At 39.2% G+C, this 22,829-nt stretch overlaps 1 protein-coding gene across 1 annotated transcript in view; it reads right to left on the reverse strand.

Annotated features, from left to right (window-relative positions):
* Nucleotides 1-11,569: 11,569 nt before the first annotated feature.
* CDH11 (cadherin 11) overlaps nt 11,570-22,829 on the reverse strand; it is a 178,544-nt gene continuing 167,284 nt past the window's right edge. Inside the window, exons 12-13 of the mRNA XM_010355192.2 lie at nt 17,277-17,528; nt 11,570-14,437 (exon numbers count right to left, since the gene is read on the reverse strand). Coding sequence (XP_010353494.1) covers nt 13,941-14,437; nt 17,277-17,528 — 749 coding nt within the window. The 3' untranslated portion in view covers nt 11,570-13,940. The remainder of the gene's footprint in view (nt 14,438-17,276; nt 17,529-22,829) is intronic.

Below are 22,829 nucleotides of genomic sequence, written 5' to 3' on the forward strand. Positions count from 1 at the left end.
AATTAAACTAAAGAAGTTCTGCACAATAAAAGAAACTATCAATAGAGTAAACAGACAACTTACATAATACAAGAAGATATCTGTAAACTATGCATCTGACAAAGTTCTAATATTCAGAAACTATAGGAAACTTAAATCAACAGAAAAAAAGTAACTCCATTAAAAATGAGTAAAAGACATGAACAGATACTTCTGAAGAAAAGATGTACAGGTGGCCAACAAATATTTTAAAATGCTGCACATCAACTAATCTTCAGAGAAACGTTAATCAAAACCACAAGATACCATCTCACACCAATCAGAATGGCTATTGTTGAAAAGTAAAAAAAAAATAACAAAGTCTGGTGAGAATGTGGAGAAAAGGGAATTGCTGATCCACTGCTGGTGGGAATATAAGTTAGTTTAGCCACTGTGGAAGGCAGTCTGGAGATTTCTCAAAAAACTTAGAACTACCATTAGACCTAGCAATTCCATTAATGGGTATATATCCAAAAAAAATACCACTTATTCTACCATGAAGACACATGCACACATATGTTCATCACATTACTATTCACAATAGCAAAGACATGGAATCAGCCTAGGTGCCCATCAGTGGTGGAGTAAATAGAGAAAATATAGTACATATACCCCATGGAATAGTATGGAATCATAAAAGAGAATGAAATCATGTCCTTTGTAATAACATGGATGGACCCATAATTCTAAGTGAATGAATGCAGACACAGAAAACCAAATGTCACATGTTCTCACTGTAAGTGGGAGCTAAACATTGAGCACAGATGGACATAAATATAGGAACACTAGACAATGTGGACTACTACAGAGTGGATGGGGGTGTAGGTTCAAAAACTATTTATTAGGTACTATGCTCACTACCTGGGTGACAGGATCTGTACTCCAAACCTCAGCATCACAAAATATTCCCATTTAATAAACCTGCACACGTACCCCTGTATCTAAAATAAAATTTGAAATAAATAAAATAATGTGGAACATACTAAATATCTACACTCAAAAAATGAAATGGAACTCTTACCTTACACCATACATAAAAGTCAACACAAAATGGCTAAAAGATCTAAATATATGACCTGAGAATGCAAAACTCTTAGAAGAAAACACAGGAGAAAATCTTGATACTGACTTTGGCAACAATTTTTTTAAATATTCCATCAACAGTTCAGGCAACAAAAGCAAAAATAAACTAGTGAGACTACGTCAACCTAAAAGCTTTTGCACAACAAAGGAAACAATCAACAAAATGTAAAGGGAGCTTATGAATTGGGAGAAAATATTTGCAAACCTTATATCTGTTAGGAGGTTAATATGCAAAATACATAAAAAACTCAGACAACTCCATAGCAAGAAAACAAATAACCCAATTAAAACATGAACAAATGACCCGAACAGAATTTTCTCAAAAGAAGACATACGAAAGGCCAACAGGCACATTTAAAAAAATTCTCTGCTTAATATCACTAACCATCAGGGAAATATGAATAGCATGTTAATTTATTGTTACACTGCTATAAAGAAATACTTGATTCTGGATAATTTATAAAGAAAAGAGGTTTAATCAGTTCACAATTCTGTGGGATGCACAAGCTTCTGCCCCGGTGAGGCCTCTGGAAACTTACAATCAAAGTGGAAGACAAAAGGGAAGACATAGTGGAAGACATCTTTCCATGATGGAGCAGGAGACACAGAGCAAAGGGAGAAGTGCTACACAGTTTTAAACAACCAGATCTCATTCAAACTCACTCACTATCATAAGAACAGCAAAGGGGAAGTTCACACCATGATCCAGTCACCTATAGTCAGGCCCCTCCTCTGACACTGAGGATTCGAATTTGACATGAGCTTTGAGGGGGGACACAGAGCCAAACTATATTATTCCACCCCTGGCGGCTCCCAAATCTCATGTCCTTCTCACATTTCAAAACACAATGATAGCTTCACAACAGTCCCCCAAAGAATTTACTCATTCCAGAATTAACTCAAAAGTCAGGCCTGGCGCGGTGGCTCAAGCCTGTAATCCCAGCACTTTGGGAGGCTGAGACGGACGGATCACGAGGTCAGGAGATCGAGACCATCCTGGCTAACACGGTGAAACCCCGTCTCTACTAAAAAAAATACAAAAAACTAGCCAGGCGTGATGGCGGGCGCCTGTAGTCCCAGCTACTCGGGAGGCTGAGGCAGGAGAATGGCGTAAACCTGGGAGGCAGAGCTTGCAGTGAGCAGAGATCGTGCCACTGCACTCCATCCCGGGCGACAGAGCGAGACTCCGTCTCAAAAAAAAAAAAAAAAAAACAAACTCAAAAGTCCAACCCAAAGTCTCATATGAGAAAAAGCAAGTCTCTTTCACCTATGCACATGTAAAATCAATAATAAGTTAGTTACTGCCAAGATACAAATGGGGATACAGGCATTGGGTAAATGCCCCCATTCTGAAAGGGAGAAATTGGTCAAAACAAAGGGCTACAGGCCCCATGCAAGTCTGAATCCTGGCAGAGGAGTCATTAAATCTTAAGCTTAAGATAATTTCATTTGACTCCATGTCTCACATCCAGGCCACACAGAGGTAAGGGGTGGGTTCCCAAGGCCTTGGGCAAACAGTATATTTTTAAAATTTAAGCATCACAAATCATTAGGGAAATACAAATTAAAACCACAATGAGAAATCACATCATACCTTTTAGATTGGTTATTATAAAAACGATAAAAGGAAAGGGTGTGGAGACAAGGAAGCTCTTATACACTGTTGGTGGGAATGTAAATTGATATAGCCATTATGAAAAATATTATGGAGGACCTTCAAATAATTAAAGATAGAACTACCATATGACCCATTGGTCCCTCTGTTAAGCATATACCTAAAGGAATTAAAACCAGCACCTCATAGAGGTGGCCATACCCCCATCTTCATTGCAGTTATTTGCTATAGCCAAAGTACGGAAACAACTGAAGTGTCCACAGAAAAATGGATAAAGAAATTATAAAGACATTGTGGTGTACACACAGACACACACAAAGAAATTTTATTCAGCCTTAAAGGGGATATTGCCATTTGTGGAAAAATAAATGAAACGGGAGGATATTATACTAAGCAAAATAAGTCAAACACAAAGAAAAATACTGCAAGATCTTACTTATATGTGGAATTAAAAAAAATAGGGAGAATAAATGAAAACAGAGAGCAGAATGATGGTTACCGGGTATATTAGTCTGCTTTCCTGCTGCTGATAAAGAGGTACCCCAGACTGAGCAATTTACAAAACAAAGAGGTTTAATTGGACTTACAGTTCCACTGTGAGGCTGGGGAAGCCTCACAATTATGGTGGAAGGCAATAAGGAGCAAGTCCTGTCTTATGTGGATGGCAGCAGGCAAAGAGAGAATGGGGAAGACGCAAAAGCAGAAACCCCTGATAAAACCATCAGATCTCGTGAGACTTATTCACTACCATGAGAACAGTATGAGGGAAACTGCCCCCATGATTCAATTAGCTGCCACTGGATCCCTCCCACGACACGTGGGAATTATGGGAGTACAATTCAAGATGGGATTTGGGATGGGAACACAGAGCCAAACCATATCATTATGCGTGGAAATGGGAAGAAATGGGGAGAAGTAGGTTGAAGGGTACACATCTGCAGTAAGGTAGGATGAATAAGTTTAGCAATATAATGTAAAGCCTGAGAACTATAGTTCATAATATTATATTCTATAGTGAAATTTTGCTGAAAGAATATCTTTGAGGTCTCTTACCACATACACACACACACACAAACACACACAGACACACACGGTAACTATGGAAGATGATGAATTTATAGTAATCGTTTCACTGTGTATATGTATATATCAAAATCTCATACTGTAAACCGCAAATATGTTCAATAAACATAAATGTTAAAACAAGTAAAAGCATCTAAATTAGTAGGCTTTGAGCAAAACAGATTACTCCATGTTGTAGGTAGGCTTCGTCCAATCAGTCGAAGTCTTTAATAGAAAAAGTCTAGGCTTGCTGGTAGAAGTAAGAATTCCTACCGCAGACTGCCTTTGGACTGGCCCTGCCATTTTTCCCTTCCAGCTGCCACAATCTGGTGAGTTCTGACTAATGCAGGCCAACTTTTCCTCCATGGAGAGAAAGAATAAACACACATACAGACACGGGAATGTGCACATGTATACATGTGAAAGCAGTTTATAAACTTAAACTTAATCAAGATACATACATAATGCTCTAGAATTTCACCCACTTCCATCTAAACACGTCACAAACATTTTCTATGTCATCATGTTAGTAAATCATTTTGGAATCATCATTTTGGCTTCCATTTTTTTAATTTTAAAAAATTATTGCTTTATTTTTAATTATGATGGGTACCTAAGACCAGTATATATTTATAGGGTACATGGGACGTTTTGATGTAGGCAAACAATGGGTAATGATCAAATCAGGGTAAATGGAGTATTGATCACTTCATTTATCGTTTATTTGTTTTAGGAACATTCCAATTTCACTCTACTAGGTAATTATAAAATATGCCATAGATTATTGTTAACTATAGTCACCCTTCTGTGCTATCAAATTCTCGTTCTTATTCACCCTGACTTTGTTTCTGCACCTATTGACCCTCCTCACTTTACTCTTTCCCAAACTCTAGTAACTATCCTACTCTATTTCCATGTGATCAATTTTTAAAATTTTCACCTCCCACATTTAAGTGAAAGCATGTGATATTTGTTTTTGTTTTTCGTTTTTTCTTTGAGATGGAATTTCGCTCTTGTCACCCAGGCTGGAGTGCAATGGCGTGATCTTGGCTCACTACAACTTCTACCTCCCAGGTTCAAGTGATTCTCCTGCCTCAGCCTCCTCAGTAGCTGGAATTACAGACACCCACCATCACGCCCAGCTAATTGTTTGTATTTTTAGTAGAGATGGGGGTTTCAACATGTTGGCCAGGCTGGTCTCAAACTCCTTACCTCAAGTTATCTCACACCTTGGCTTCCCAAAGTGCTTGGATTCCAGGCATGAGCCACCGTGCCCGGCCGATATTTGTGTTTCTGTGCCTGGTTTGTTTCAGTTAACATAATGTCCTCCAGTTCCATCTATGCTGTTGCCAATGAATCATAACTTTTAATAGCTATATATTAATTTACGAGAATTTATGAGTAAAATTTGCCACATTTACTTAACTCATATCATGTTGCCAGACACTTAATTTGCTTCTGATACCAATGACCATTCTTGTGAATACACATATGCAAGTACTTTTTCCACATTAGGATTATATCCAAATATTTGGATATATTTCCACATTTGAATTATGTCCAAATATAGGTAGATAAATTCTCAGAGGTAGAATGACTGCTCTCGAGGCCACTGGGCTTAGGATTCACATTGCCAAATTGATTTTCCAAAGAAGAATACCAATGTACACTTCGGCCATCAAAACATTAACGTTTGTTTCTCTGAGTTCTTGCCAGTACTAGTATCATAATTTTAACTGTTTTGTTTGTTTTTATCTTGGTTTCTTTGAAATGTAGCAATTGAAACACTACCTTAGTCTAGTATACATTTATTTCATTACTCATGGTTGGTAGAGATATAATTTTTCTGGGTTGTTGCTAGTCTGTTGCACTTACTCTTTTGTAGTTTGTTCATAATATTTACTCATTTGTCTGTTAGTGCCTTATTGATTTATATGAGCCATCTGGACATTAAAGATATCATCCCCTTTCTCGCTATATTTCACTCAAATATTTTCCCTTCTCTTTATTTTGCCTTTCCAGTTCAGTTTCCTTTGCTCTTGGTATTCCCATTGCTTGAAATGTTCTTGCACCAGATGTCTGTGTGATTAGCTGCTTAACCTCTTCAGGACCTTATTCAAATATCACCTTCTCACAGAGGTCCCCCTTGGCCAGACTGTACAAAACACAAGCAACTTCTCCCCAAACCAACGATCTCTTTCCTCTCTTTTTCTCTCCTTAATATTCATCACTATGTAACTACATATACCTTTAATTATAACTGTAGCTATATATGTGTGTGTTTGTATGTACATAGACTTTTTTAACCAATTTGTTGTAAAAGGGGGCCAATTTTCTGCCCCTTTTTGTGACACCCCCACCAGAGTGATATAGCAGAATATTATCATTCAATACTAATTGGAGCTGATTCTCTTTATATTTTCAGTTCCACTCTCTTCCGTTTTAAAATGGATGCCAGAGTGTTTTGTATTTCTTGCCTCAAGGATATTTGCCCTGCAGAAAGCAGACATAGCCTGAAGTCAAATAGCTTTTCAACGCTTTTTATAAAAGATTAAACCCAATGAGAAGATAATAGCAGTGAGAGGGGAAACGTTTAATGCTCGACCTCCTCTCTCAACTGAGACAAAGAGATGGGAAGTCCATCTGACTGAGCCGACCCGTTGTCCATTGTCGGCTCATTGGCAGAACCCCAAGGAATCAGGCGTCTGTTAGAGGAGATGGAATGAGGTGCTGTGTAGTCAAGGCAGGACTCTGACCACTGACAGCCAACCCCTGAGAGGGACTACTTCATCTAAGTGTGTCAGGCTTGACTGGGGACATGAAGGAAATATTTGAATGGGATAATAAACTAAGGCTCTTGTTGATCATCTCCAAATAAAAAAAAATGTTTTACCAGTTAACTGTAATAGGCTTATTATTGTTATTTTAAACTGAATTAATAAATACATATTTAATTTTTTCAACGGTAAACGATAAAGGCAAATACCAATAAATAGATATAACAAACAGATACAAGATCTCATTGGGGTTCTCATTATTTTTAAGAGTATGTAAAGGGATTCTAAGACAAAAAAAATGAGAATCATTGTTTTTCATGCTCTGATTAAAAGCTTGAAATGTTTAGGTTGGTAAGAAACACAGTAATTGGCCAGGCATGGTGGCTCATGCCTATAATCCCAGCACTTTAGGAGGCTAAGGTGGGCAGATCACTTGAGCCTAGGAGCACTAGACTAGCCTAGGCAAAATAATGAGACCTCATCTCTACAAAATATACAAAAATTAGCTGGTGTGGTGGTGCATGCCTATAGTCCCAGCTACTTAGGAGACTGAGGTGGCCTGGGCCTGGGAGGTTATATATTTACTTTTATTTTCCTATTCTAGATCAGTAATTTCTAGCATTCCAATCAGAAATTACATATGTCCACCATATGGATAAAGAAAATGAGACACACAAAAAAGATGACCTTTCCAGTGCTAGCTAGTCATACCAATTATCTGATGCCACTTTTATGATTTGCTTAGTGCATTGGGCCCCAATTTGATCGGAGGGTGTGCTGGGTGACTACTAAGGTAGGATATGTACTCATGTGAAATCTAAATCTGATGCATTATCATGGTCTTATCAAAACATTGGGAGGTGGAGGGAGGGAAGGTGCCCAGGTGAATTCTCACTTATACATTTCTAGTAGTTTAGAATGCAATAATGCCTAGGACATGAGTTTCCCTTTACTCATCCAACCCCGTTGTCTTGCCCCTAACATTTACTCAACACCTATTTTTGGCTGGGAAACTAAAGTTAAAAAAGGGAAGAGATTGGTGTCTTTGGGAAAAGCCCATTTGTAATTCTAGCGGCCCTGGACTAGTTTTTAGGTAGGCGATATCAAATGGACAACGTCTTCACTAATTCATAAGAGTAAGTCATTTGAAAATTATATTTCTAAACACTACTATTTCTTTAACATCTCACTTAATATTGGCAGAAAGGAGGAAGGAGGGAGAAAATTACCATAGCATAAAATAATTTCCAAGTTCCTGAGTTCTTACCGATTTAAAAATAGTGATTCAAGTAAACTCATTCTAATTGTTATATAAAAAGAAATATTCTAATAAAATTATATGTCTTCAAATGTCAATATTTTCAGAGAAGAGATGTCTCTGAAAAAAAAGAAGCACCATTGCTGGAACAAATGAGCAAAAACATATCAAATGTGAAATTCCTTATCTTGGAAGAGTACAAGTTTATGCAGGTCTTGACACACTCGTCCCCATTTCAAATATTATTCCATAATATCTTCTATCCAATTATATATAACTCGTAATTATGTAAACTTGTCTTCTGAAAAAGAAACATTGAAAGCTATTTTAACTGTTGCTTTGCCAATATTATGCTGCACATTTTAGTCAAATATAAGTAAATTCACTAGACAGGTAATTAGTCTTTATTTTTAATATTTGGAGTAGGTAAATTGTCAATCAGTTCTCTGCCTAAACTATAGTGTGTGGAGACATCTATGTTCTACTGTTGGCTCAGGAGAGAGGAAAAGCAAAGAGTGGATTGATTTCTGAAGAAACAAATCAAATAAAACAGAAAGCATGCACTGGTAAATTCTTCCCTTCCATTCTTCTGAAGCCTGGGGAAAATAATACAGACAGTAACAATATAATTGCTACCTTCTAATGTTTTTCCTGTTCTAGGAATGGTTAGTGGCTGCAGAAATGTGAATTCACCCATCTATTCTTCACCACTGCGGCAACGGAGGAATTATTGCTTCCTTTGTACATTTGTGGAAAATGAAGTTCGGTGAGGTCAAGATACCTATCTGAAGTCACACAGCTAATATGATTCAGAGCTAGCCTTTATACACAGAAGCATATTAAATGTCATGCCCAATAGGAGGTATGTTGTTTTTACTTTGGAACTGAAGATTTGAGCGCTCTGCAAGCTGAACGTTAAGCCAGCATTGTCTCTATGAACCTGGGAAAGATGGCCAGGTGCTCACTATTAGTTTCTTAAAGTGGCAAAGAACAAGAAAGTCATACTTAAGTCATCAGGAATGAAGAAAGTACTTTGAGGATAGTAGCCTCTCATCATGGAGAATGATTAGATAAGTAAATTTCCAAGATAAAAATTCAATTCTTACACCCAAGCTGCAGATCCAGACATTGACTCCTCCTTGCTGCCCCATCTTTTTAATCCCATGAAGAGGGCGAAATATTAAACTTCTCTATGAAACATAATAAAAATAGCTGCAAAATGGTTTCTTTTATATTTGATTTCCAAAATTCATAGTGTAGAAGGATGTAAATCCCAGCAGAAAAATTAACAATTTTGATCCTTGTGCCATTTTGGACTTGGAACGGTCTAAGCATTCAGAGATATGATTAAATCCTCTCATCAAACTATGTGGTGAATGGTTGCTCAAAGTAATAACCTGATCACATGGAGGCTGGGGAGCTTCCATCCCTTTCCAAGTTCTCACTGTCAATGGCTTAGCTAAGTTATTGATTGTGAGGGATAAGTCCTTGCTGTTGGCGTCTTTATCCTAAGTTTAAAGTGTACATCTCCTGACCCAAAGTGGGAGAAATGAGATTTTCTCCCATCCAGCTTTGACATCATTTCCTGTGTAGCTTGGGAAAGATGTTTAACCTCTCTGGTCCACAATTTTCTTCAGTGTAATGAAGGGATTGTCGTGTATACTTTGTCTTCTCATAGAAACAGGATGTGTTATACATGTTTAGTACATGACTTCCATACAGTATGAGCTCAAGAAAGCCTCGCTAATTAAAGAGAAGAATGATTGAACTAGTTAATATTCCCTTCCTATTTTTCAAAGCATTTGACATACAAGGATAAGGTTTATGCTTACTAATTATCCTTATTAATAAAACTAAACTTAGCCTTACTCTTCACACCAGAGGGATTTTACCATTAAAATATCCTTTTAAATTTGAGAGAGAACAGTGAAAACCCAATTAGAAAAATGCTGTCACTCCTGAGGCTTCAGCTCCCATTTGATGACTCTTACATTCCATGCCCAGGCCCTACTTCTCCAATGAGTGAACTGAAAGTCCATACTTCTGGTGACTTACTTGAAAGTCCATCCAGTTGTCTCACACAAACACCTCCCATTTACAATCCCAACCCAAGCTCAATTCATTTTCCCCAAACCCATTTCTTTTCAATTTACCAATCCTAGGTACTAAGATCACAGTTGACATAATTTTTTAGATAAGGATGCTTAAAATCACACTGGCAACCTCGAATCAGTCATCAAATCCTGATAAATCTGCCTCATCAGTGTGTTTGCTTTCATTCAACAGATATTTATTGTGTACCTGTTATGTTTCAGGCACAATGTAAAGAACTGGATATACAATGGTAAACAAGAAAGCAAGATTCCCTGCCCTCATGGAGCTTACATTCTGGTAGGGCAGTCAGACCCACCCAACCACACACATACACAAAGCCAAAAAGCAAAATAAGTTTAAAGAGTTGTCATCGGTACAAAAAAAAAAAAAAAAAAAAAAAATGGTGACCTGCTTTCCATGGAAAAGGACACATGTTTTGTTTGTATGAGGAACTGAAAGATAGCCAGTCTGGCTGGAGCATCGTGCACTGAAAGGAGGATGGAGCTGAATGACACTGGAGAGGTTCACAGGGCCCTGTTCATGTAAAGCAACAAAGTAAAGGCATCAGAATTCATTTTAAGTCTTTGGGAAGCCAGTGAAGAGGTTTAGGTTATGAAGTCATGTGATCTAGGTTGTGTGTTAAAAGTATCCCTCTGGCTTTTTTGTGGAGAAGAGGTTAGGAAGCAGAGGATCAGCCAAGAGGTGGTGTCAGTCTTCCAGGTCAGAGATGACCGTGGCCCAGACCAGGCTGACGGCAGTACAGGAGCAGAGAAGTCTTTCCTCTTTTCCATCTCCAAATTACTGGATTATTTCAGGCCCTTATTCTACCTCAGTTTGACCTTTGCAAAAGCCCTCCTGGGGCACACCTCTGGGTTTACATGCTCCTAATCTGTTCTCCACACTGCCTGCCAAATAAATTTTGCCCCTCTTCTGCTCAGAGACTCCAACTGCCCAACCTGCATTCACCTCTGTTGTCTTATAAAGCTTCTCAAAAAGAGGTGAAGGATATGTCACAATGACCCAGGAGTAGTTTCAAGTACTCCTGACCTGGTTCCGCCTGACATACAGAGCCATGATCTCTATACTTTTAACCAGTTCTCCAAGAGGTGTAAAGAAACTACTCTTTTATCTTCCCTGTCACCCCCAGAAACCCAGGCCTAAAAAAGATAACTTAGCTAAACCCAAGATCTGTCCAGAATTTCCACAGCTGGCCTAATCTCCATTCACACTCTACAGCTCACCGTGTCCTTCCTGTTATACCTTTTATGTTCTTCCTTCAACTTGGAAGGAGATAAAATATCTTCTTGCATTGTCTAGGAGGGCAAATAGGTAAATAGGTGACTATAAGACAACAAGGTGGATACTTTGGTATAGGGTTGAATTATCAAAAGATGTCAGGAAAGGTAGTAAGATTCATTCTGAATCCTCAAGTAACTGGAGCAAGGTTTATAAAATAAGATTTTGATGAATTAGTGAATGAATCAATCAATGAATGATGAATAGAAACAATACCCATTACTTGAGGAAAAGAACAGAAGCATGTTCCTTCTTTTAGCTGCATAGATGGTATAAAACAGTGATTACTTTAGAAATAAGGAAAGACCATTTAAATTAAGACTTCTTTTAAGGCAATGTGCTCTAAATGAAAAAGGACTCCACTAGTTGGGAAAGACATTTTATTTCCAAGTTTCTAAGAGTGTTCTACAAACAATAGAGGCTTAAAGAAAAAATAAAAGATAAAAAGAAAAAAAAAAGAAAAACAAGTATTCTTAACTACTGAAAAGTAAACAGCCTTTTTAAAAAAGACTTCAACATAAAAATGTGAAAATGTAGTTGTCATCTCTAATCCAAATACATTCCTAGAGAAAAGGATCATCCATGGTGACAGGGTTACTTACAGCTGTATACTTATTTAAATGCTATTCATATTCCTTTTGAGTTATTTCTTCATTGCAAATTCAATTGGAAATCTGTGCAAATCTAGCAAAATATTCTTTGGATTACAAAAACTATATAAAAAATGAACACAACCTGCAATTATGGAAGTATTGAGAATGCGTAATTCTTCACTGAGATGAAAGATGCTAAAGTGACATTGTCCACAGAATGTATTCCATTGAAGTGTTCAGCCCAATTTGATTTCAATGCAAAGTAAAATGGAAGTGAGCACTTCATAAAAAACATTTCTTTGTATGCGTGTTGACTAAATCATAAAAAATAGTATGTAACATGATATCAAGAAATGCTTGAAACAAACTTTCACAATAAAGTCAGGAAAAAACTGTAAAAATTGTCTGCAATCCAAGAAAAAGCACGTGCCCTGTGTGTAGGGGGAAAGAGGGAAAGCACTTGCAGTGTGACTTTGTATGGTCTTTCCCCAAGTATTGCTACGTTTCGACCTTTGGCCCAACTGAACAGGTGAAATGCCCTTCACATAAGTTTCAATCCCCAGTAAACTAGCTGGGATGCAGGGGACTGTAGACACACTCCCGGACCAAATGGCATTGACCCTCAGAATCCAAAATGGTCCCTGCCCTCATTCTGAGCTTACGGCCCCAAGCATATTCTAAACAAAGGTTTTTGAAATGAATTGCCCTTTCTCATTAAAACGTAAAATGCCACATCATTTTACAGTTAGTTAAAATTATAGGAGGAAAAATAAGCAGTTTCAACTGTCGGAGTCTTATAATAGCCTGGTAAGTTCAACATAAGAAAAAATAGAATAACATTAGAGTCTGGGGCAAATTTGTATTTTGAGTCTAGTCTCCCAGTCCCCCAATGCTCAGTGTGGGGCACAGAATATATACCTGGAACATTAGAGTTCTGATAGCTCCATTCCCTCATGGATTCATCTCTCATAACCATCAAATTACTGATATACAAGATAAATGCATATTATATAACACATATTGCAAAGTCATAGACTGACCTAGTTCTTTCACATCCTTCTTTTTTAGAAGATGTATGTGAAGAGAAGCCGGGAGGTTAACACCAAGAATGTACAAAAAAGCTTTACATGATGTTACAGAATCTTGTCTGAAAAAACATTTGTAAAACATATTTGATTTTAAATAAACAATAAAAGCATCAGACAGACTACAACAGATCATAAATAGGGTTATTAAAAGATCACAATTAAATTAGAAATATAAATGGATCATTAGAAATACTTAACGTTTTTTTCAATGTTAAGAATCAAACCCAGAATTAAAAAAGAATCTTTTTTTTTATTTCAAAGGTTGCTTCTTATATTGAAGCTCATATTAAAGCAACAGTACAATGTTCATAAAATATAAGTGTGATGCCGTAACATTTTCTTACATGTCAGAATACTGATATTTGTATGTATACTAAAATAAGAACTTTAAAATTGTACAAATAGATACATTAAAAATGACATAGAAATAGGGCGTCTCTCACTGAAACAAGACAGTTATATCTGGCACGTATTAGTTTAAGATGAAAGTAGAAGCAAAAAGATTTACAAGAATCAGCAGTAACAAGATTGATGCTCAAGAGACATAATTGTACATTGTATTGTACATACATTGTATGGGTTTAAGCTGGCTGAATATTATATATTTCAAGTTTAAAAATGCACTACATATAGAGTGTCCAGAGTTTAAGGCGAAATTACAGCTCAGAACCGTTGTCCTTTCTAATTTTGTGGAAGCTTCTTTGACAACTTAAAAAAGAAGAAAGACTTGGATGTCCATAACACATAAACAATTTCCCTTCGTTGTCAGGTCAGCGCTAGACTTCTCCTTCACTTAAATATTTTGTATGCCAAGTGTTTTTTTTTTTCTAGCGAAGTTGATAAACAACTTCAATATTTGCCTTTTTGTGAGAAAAGGTATTTCACAGTATTTACCACTTTGATGTCCTCGCAGTTTTATTAAATGTATCCTCTCTGTAAAACTTTGCCTGCTTTAAATGAGCCTTTCCTTGATTTAAAAAAATACCTGTTTACACATCTTCTAGATTCTTGAGAACGCCAGACACAGTTCTTAAGGCCAAATTTGTATCGTTATTGTTAAGAATCGTCATCAAAAGTGTCTTTGGAACCATACAAGTCTGCTAGTTTCTTAAAACGAGGTCCCCAGTTCTGTAGATAATCATAGTCCAAGTCTGAATCTGTGGTGGCCGACTCTAGGGAGCTCAGGGACCCGGCCACTGAGCCCCTGCCTTCATAACCGTAGATTTGAATGGAGTCATAAGGAGGAGCTGTGGGGTCATTGTCTGCCTCCTGTATTCTCGTGTTGATGAAGTCATCGACATCCACGCTGTTGGGCGCTGGCCGGAGCCCAGGTCTAGGCATGTACTGATACTCAGGTTTGATGTCTTTGCGGGGGATAAATCCATTGATACCATCAGGATTCTGGAGGGTGGCAATATCAAAGGCTTCTGTGTCTTCTTCCCCACCCCCTTCATCATCATAAGTAATGATGTTCTCACGGACATCTTCTTCCTCAAAGACAATGAGTGGTTCTTTCTTTTGCCTTCTCAGGGTCACGAACAATACTACAATGACTGGAGGGAAAGGAAAAGAAAGTAAGCATTCCTTAAGTTCAGTATTCCTGGGTTCTTCTACCAGAGGAACTCTGATTACTATACACCATGAGGTACAAATGCTCACAACTGGAAACGGTATAGGAAATGAGAGCTTTGCCTGGAATTCCCAGGGATGTGTAAAATTGACCTCTGCCTGGCTCTTCCTCTACAGATGCTGTCATGAAAACATTACGTCCAACAACTTGGAAGGTTGGGACAACTTTGAACTTTTAATAAATGAATCCAGATACAATTTAGAAGTCACCTTCCTAAGAACTAGGCCGATTCTAAACATGTTGGTCTGTAGTCTCTTAGAAGTGGCTAATGCCAATTTCTCTTTGCAAAGGAAGGTAGCTGTTTTTCCAAGGTTTAAAAATGAGGACATGCAGAGCCCTCAGGGCCTACCATCTTATAGGGGGTGATGGCTAGCTCCTGCCAATGTCTGAGAAAGAGCATTGGTCCTATACTAACTTAATGGGAAATCTTATCGTAAGTCTGGCTGGACTCTCTGTAGCCACCCCATAGAGGAAAGGAAGTTTATAAAGACCCCCAGAAGACAAAATCTTCTGTTTATTTTAACGTAGGAAAATAGCATCAGCTGGAACCCAGATAAAGCAATCTCTTGTCTTCCCTGGGAGAGGAGGTTCCTTTAAGCTTGGGCAACCTATGAAGGGTGATCAGAGTCATTTATAAGGAAAGTTCAGGCCCAGTTTAATTCTTCATTGATTCCCTCTGTTCCCCAAGAGACTTCTACAGTGTTCCATTAGAGGGCTCTCCCACACACTCAGCAAGGCTGAAGAAAATACTTGTGGCTGAATTTGGCACTCCAACTGAGCACCCCTCTGGCTCCACCATTGCTCTGAGAAGCAGGGATGGGAGATTGTATTTGCCCTGGTCTTCATGTGGCTCCCAAAGCTCTGTGCCTTGTTCTTGTGGGCACTTTCACGAGCACAGACCACTCCTTTTCACTTTTTCTGTTTGGCAGACTCTTTTTTCTTTCATTATGGATACATTTCCTGGGCTCCCATCCTGACACCAGACAGGACTAGTGGCGCCTTTTTCATGCACCAGCCTGGCCCTGTTCTTACCCTCATTATAATATTTATCACATGGTTTACACATCTGTCTCCACTTCTATTAACTTTTTAGGGCTTTTGTATTTTACTTCCTCTGTTTGAAATATTCATCTATCCAAGCCTCTGTCCCCAGCTGGACAACTCTCAGCAGCCAACCTGTATGTCACATCCTCCAGGAGGATTTCTTTGACCTTCCCAGGCAATGTTAGGTGCCCTTTTTTTTTTTTTTTTTTTTTTTGAGATGGAGTTTTGCTCTTGTTGCCCAGGCTGGAGTGCGATGGCGCTATCTTGGCTCACTGCAACCTCCGCCTCCCGAGTTCAAGTGATTCTCCTGCCTCAGCCTCCCAAGTAGCTGGGATTACAGGCATGCACCAACACACCCAGATAATTTTGTATTTTTAGTAGAGACAGGGTTTCTCCATGTTGGTCAGGCTGGTCTTGAACTCCTGACCTCAGGTGATCGGCCCGCCTTCACCTCCCAAAGTGCTGGGATTACAGGCGTGAGCTACCGAGCCTGACCCATGTCAGGTGCTTTCTACTCTGTGCCCCAACCATCTTGTGTTCATGTTCCTATTATAGCACCCACCATGTCCCTCAGTTTATCTCTTCATGCATACTTTCCTTGATATTCTGTGAACCTGTCGAGCACACAGATCTCATAGACTTCTTCTCTTTATCCCTCAGGACCTAACATAGGGCCTGTTGCCCAGAGAATACCCAATAACTATTTGCTGAACTGAACTCACTGGCTCTTTCCTATGGAGTAAAGAGTTTATCTCTTCATGCATACTTTCCTTGACATACTGTGAATCTTTTGAGGACAGAGATCACACAGGCTTCTTCTTTTTATCTCTCAGGACCTAACATAGGGTCTGTTGCCCAGATAATACCCAGTATAACTATTTGCTGAACTGAATGTACTGCCTCTTTCCTATGGAGTAAAGTTCCATGAATTCATTCGAGGTAGGACCAAGCACCATGGGAGAAGTGTAGGTTTGGTGTCAGATATGCATAGGTTTGAATCCTGATTTGGTCAGTCACTAGTTCTGAGACTTTGGAACAAAATGATCTTCCTGAGGCCCAGAAATGGTAAATGTTATGAGGACCAGCACATGGCTTTTCTACAGAATAAGCCACAGATGAGACAGAAGTGCAGAAGAGGGGCACCTAAGCAGGGGCAGGTGCAGGAAAAGCTTCCAAGGGGTATCCATGAGCTGAGGTGTTAGAATAGATGTTATAAATGTAATTAGTGGAGGGGTTAGAGTCCTGCTTCTTCCTTCTTCCAGTTCCCGAGTCCTTCCTATGCTATCTTTTGCTCCTCCTTATGCACCTAATGTCCCTAAGCCGTCTCCTTTATCTTGTGAAACAAAACCATTGCTAATACACCAGGTTTCTGCCCAAATTCCTCTTATGCCAAACCTTCTCTGATGTCCCTGAAGCCCCCTAGTGGCTCCTGCTATACAGCCCTGTGATGGCCCGGCAAAATGCTCATGACTTTCCCTGTTCTCCGCAGGAACTCAACTGTCTGCTCCCCCCAATATTCCGTCAAATGCACCAGGCAGACAACCCCCATCTCGTCCTCGCAACCACCACTCCGCCCCACTACTCCACTTCTTGTCTTAAACCGTGTCGACAGTCATAACAGGGTCCTGGTTACCAGCCTGTATTTGAGAAGTGTGTGTTTCAAGGAGGGGTATCCGCTTGCCAGGCCCTTCCTGCAGGGGACCAGGAAGCGCCCTTACCCAGGAGAATGACGATGCAGGCGAGGATAGCGATCAGCGCGCCTGTGCTGAGGCCCGCGTTCAGAATGTAGGCCTCCGCGTTGCAGGAGAGCAGTGCCCCATTCACGTCGCACCCGCAGACTTTGATGGTGAGGGTGTTGGTGCTACTCATGGGCGGGATGCCGCCATCGCTGATCACTATGGGCAGGAGGTACAAGTCCTGCTTCTGCCGACTGAACCCTCCACGCCGGGCGTACACGCCTGCTGTGTTATCTGCAGAAAGAGGGGAGACAGGCCGTGCGCCCGGTCAAGACCATTGGGATCACAGTGGCTCTCTGTTCGGCAGATCTGAGGGCACTCTCTTATCATAAAGGTTAACCACCAGAATTGTTCTTACTTGTTCTTTCATCTAAGTACCTGCAGAAGCCACCGCCATTTGGCATGATACGATCACGAAACAAGCTATCTGCATTTTGCAATACATTTCAGAAACAGGCTCTTTTGGATTTGGTAGGGAATTTCCACTGAAGAACGGGCAAGAGCCAAACAGAAAATGGTGTGGCAGACTTGCCAGTGAAGGGATTTCCCCCAACACCCTCAGCCACCGGGTTAAACACGTCATTCCTCCTGCTTAGAATGATTTGAAGTTTGTTGCTCACATGACTCAGCGCACTTCTGCCTGCATGGTGGATGATCAGATATTATTTCCCTAACCTAGACTTCACTTTGCCTTCCAGGCTCACACCCTCCCTTTTCCCACAGAAAATGATGTGGCAGGCTTGCCTTTGAAGGGAACTGCCTTCGGTGGCAAGCCTGCCGCACCATTTTCTGCTGGGTTATTGTTCCTTCTTGAAATTCCACAAGAAAGCATGAGCTTCAGCAATCTATTCTATGTTAGCACAGGAAATATTAATAATTAATTATTCAAGTGTGTGTGAGGAAACAAATGTTTTCTCATGTGCAAACGTCCTACTTCATGACAAGCGTTTAGCCGATTTTTGTTTGCATATATTTTTTAAAAAGAAATTCCAAGTCCACCTTCAACATTACGCAAACTAGGAATCCCCTCATTAGTCATGAAAATATACGTGCTTTAAAGAGAGGAACTACTTTATAACCCTTGCAGGAGATTGATGGTTTCTTTAAAACCCCAACACCATCAACCACCCAATTAAACATGTGACTCCTACTGCTTAGAGTGATTTGAAGTTTGTTGCTCACATAACACAGCACACCTCTGCCTGCATGATGGACTATCAAATGTTATTTCCCTAATCTAGACCTTACCTTGCTTCCCAGGCTCACCTCCTATGTTTTTCCACATGGACCAGCTGAGCCTGGCATCAATAATTCAATTCTGTCCCCCAAGAATGCCACACTCTTCTGTGCGCCTGGTCTTTTTATCCACTGCTCTCTTGCCCAAAATAACTGTTCCTTTTATCATAACAGTTGTATTTCTCAGGCCTCAAAATAGAATTCAAAAGTCATCTCTTCAGGGAGGGCATCCAAGACCTCTCCCATCATCTCTTGTGTGACCCACCACACTGTATATTCTTACAGAAATACAAACCTACTCTTCTGTCATGATTTGTTGACGTAACTACTTTGACCTCTGTGAGACTGCGAACTTCTTGAGAATAGGGGATTTTTATCTGATTCATCTCAGTCTCTGCAGGGCCAGAAACACAGCAGACATTCAATAAATATTTGTTGAACAAATGGCATAACTGTGTTCTGGGAAGGATTTAACCAAAATTCCAGATGTTGGCTTTTCTGTATTTCCCAATCTTTCATAGCCTTTGCCCCTAAAATACTTCCCCATCATGTTTTCTCCACCAGTTGCAACTATTTTTCTAAGATGTATTTTCTAGTGGGAAAGCATTGGTATTATAAAACAGTAGAAAATTTTAATATGTTCCATCAAATTACACATACATGCATACATACACACACATACAATGAACTTCTGGTATGGTCTGCCTCTGTTTGTGGGTTAAGAATCAGGATTTACAGCAACATGAATGTTATGACTAGCATCACGGCCCAATAGCTGGTAGGCTTTAAATAGGTTGACAGGATTTTGAATTAGCTCCTGTAGTAGGGGAAAAAAATCTCAGACTTTCAAAATTATTTAATATATTTTAGGTTAAAGAAAATGTATAATGTTCCCTTGGTATTTGCAGGGGATTGGTTCTAGGACCCTCCCCTGAATACCAAAATCCAGGGATGCTCAAATCCCTTATATACAATGGCATAGTATTTGCATATAACCTACAGAGATTCTCCTATATGTGTTAAATGATCTCTAGATTACTTACAATACCTAATACCATGTAAAAGCCATGTAAATAGTTATGATACTGCAGTTTCAAATTTTGTATTATTTTTCATTGTTATATTACAATTTTTTGTTGTTTTCTGTTTTTCTCCCCAAACATATTTGATGTTTGGTTGATACATTGGTTGATATATTGATGTATGGTTGGCTGAATCCACAAATGTGCAACCCATGAATATGGAAGGCCTATTACAATTTATTTTCTGTTAGATTATTTCTATTAGAATATATATATGTGTGTGTGTGTGTGTGTGTGTGTGTGTGTGTGTGTGTATGTCAGATTCATTCTTATTTACGGATGAGCAGAAATTTTGAGTATTGCAGATGGTGAGGTTTTGTACTCTCTGGCTCTAGTAGACCTTATATGACCAATTCTCTGTCCTTCACTGCCAACATTTTGTCCAAAACAATGCAGAACAGCCAGCCCTCAATTCTGTATTTTCTGAATTTTGTATGACTGGCATACATATCTCTTATCACTGGGGAAAATTATACAAAAATTGTATATAATATGAAGTAGGATGAAAAAAATAAAAGTAAGCTATTCAAATAAAATGATAAGTGAAAATGCAGTTACCTGACTGTTCTTTTCTCCTCTAGGCTGTACATACCATTGTTCCACACTTAGCAATTATAATAAAAATTACGTATCTATAATAAATTAATACAAAATATATTTTCTCTTCTCATATATGTTTTCATAGTTAAATTAGACTCTCACAAATTGACAGTTACAATATCTACTCCATTTCAATGATCTGAAATGTCCATGTCATCATGAATAAAAATGAATGTTGAAAATTTAACTGAATTTCTAGGTCAAAGATAACTCTTTGATATGGGTAACATGCCCAGCAGATGACTTGCTTGGTTTATATATTTGGTCCTACTGTTTTACCCATAGTGTCATGGCTGGAAAGTATGTGAAGAGAATATTTTTGTTTTTATAAACTTGTGGAAGTCATAATTTAAAATCTATTCTTCAATGTGCCATCCATGCACTTCCAGATCACAGCAGGTTGGGTTACTGAGGAAGGTAATTGAAACTCAAACACCAATGGAAAACATGGATCTGGGCATGACATTGGCACGTGAATTCAAGATGTTTCATATTCTGAACAACTAAGTCCTCTCCAACACACAGAAACTACTACCTAAAAGCTCATCAAAGTACCCAGCTGACCAAACCATTTACAATCTCTTGGTGATAGATCAATAGAATCATGAGAACTTTTCAAATCTCTTCTATTAAAACATGCTTTATATATGGATTTTAAGATGAGTTCAAGAAGTGGGAAAGAAATGGACTAAGGCTTTCTTTGTGGGAAAATACTAATTATCTGCTTTCAATTGGGTAATTTTTCCCATCTAGAGCCCCTTTTGTTCATCTTTAAAATTAGGAGATGGATGATAGCAAGTATGCTTCATGGGGTTGTTATGCAACTAAATAACATGATAGAAATCAGTGTTTATCCTCTGTGCTGTGCTTCCAGAAGCCTCAGGGAATTCTTCTAACAGAAAACTGAACACACATTACTGAGATCCTCCAGGGCTGGTGAGTTGGTAAAGGTGAACACGGTTGGTAGGAGACGTGTCTAGCAGCCTGGTTTGGCATTTAGGTGGTCTGTGTTGCTTGAGTCTATAAAATATTCCCCCTTTAGATCCAGGTTGTTCCAGGACCAATGGGAGTGTGAGCCTTCTCTCAGAAGTGACATTTCTGAGTGGCATTTCGGTATCATGGCCTGTCCTTCTTGTGATCCACTCTGATCACTGATCAAAAATAGTCACTATGGCCTAGCATGGTGGCTCATGCCTGTAATCCCAGCACTTGGGAGAATCAGGCAGGCAGATGACTTGAGGCCAGGAGTTCAAGACCAGCCTGGCCAAAATAGCAAAATCCTCTCTCTACTAAAAAATACAAAAAAATTACCTGGTGTGGTGGCACATGCCTGTAATTCCAGTTATTTAGGAGGCTGAGGCAAAAGAATCGCTTGAACCTGGGAGGTGAAGGTTGCAGTGAGCCGAGATTGTGCCACTGCACTCCAACCTGGGAGACAGAATGAGATTCTAAATCAAAAAGAAAAAAAAATCCACTATGGGTTGGTACGATGATTCACACCTGTAATCTCGGCACTTTGGGAGGCTGAGGTAGGAGAATCTTTTGAAGCCAGGAGTTCTAGGCCAGCCTGGGCAACATAGCGAGACCTTGTCTCTAAAAAATAAAAAGTTAAACAATTATCCAGGTGGGGTGACCAGTGTCTATAGTCCCATCTACTTAGGAGACTGATGCCAGAGGATTGCTTGAGCCCAGGAGTTCAAGGTTACAGTGAGCTGTAATTGCACCACTGCACTACACCATGGCTGACAGAATGAGACCCTGTCTCTAAAAAGAAGGAAAAAAAAAAAGTAGCCACTGTGGTCAAGAACTTCATGAAAAACAAATCTGGACACACAAATAGAAATATAAACAAACAACAATAAAAAAAGAAAACCCGGCCGGGCGCGGTGGCTCAAGCCTGTAATCCCAGCACTTTGGGAGGCTGAGACGGGCGGATCACGAGGTCAGGAGATCGAGACCATCCTGGCTAACACTGTGAAACCCCTTCTCTACTAAAAAATACAAAAAACTAGCCGGGCGAGGTGGCGGGCGCCTGTAGTCCCAGCTACTCGGGAGGCTGAGGCAGGAGAATGGAGTAAACCCGGGAGGCGGAGCTTGCAGTGAGCTGAGATCCGGCCACTGCACTCCAGCCTGGGTGACAGAGCAAGACTCTGTCTCAAAGAAAAAAAAAAGAAAAAAAAAAAAAGAAAACCCTTTGCTAGAAACTAAGTTTTCACCCTATATTTGACTACATATTAGCTTTCAACTCCCTATCCATCTCTGAGTGGGTCCTCTTGCATTGGACACATGCGTTGCCGAGGTTAATGGATAATCCAAGAAAAAAAGAGATTCAGTGAGGACATATTTCCAGGAAAGTGTCAGATTGGCTCCAGGTTAATAAGATGAAACAGAAGAAGACAAATATTCCATCAATTTAAAAATTTCCATAGAGATTTCTTAGATCTTTTTCTTATATAAAGATTCTAAAAAGCAAAAAACTCAATCTTCGGGGTCAAACAGACCTGGGTTTGAATCTTGAATCTTGTACATATTAATTGCCTGATTTTAAACATATTTTCTAGTTGTCTTGATTTTCCATATTCTCATCTATGAAACCAATAACTTTAGGTTAAATTTG

Source organism: Rhinopithecus roxellana, chromosome 20 (genome assembly GCF_007565055.1).
Source record: "Rhinopithecus roxellana isolate Shanxi Qingling chromosome 20, ASM756505v1, whole genome shotgun sequence".
Taxonomy (NCBI): Eukaryota; Metazoa; Chordata; class Mammalia; order Primates; family Cercopithecidae; genus Rhinopithecus; species Rhinopithecus roxellana.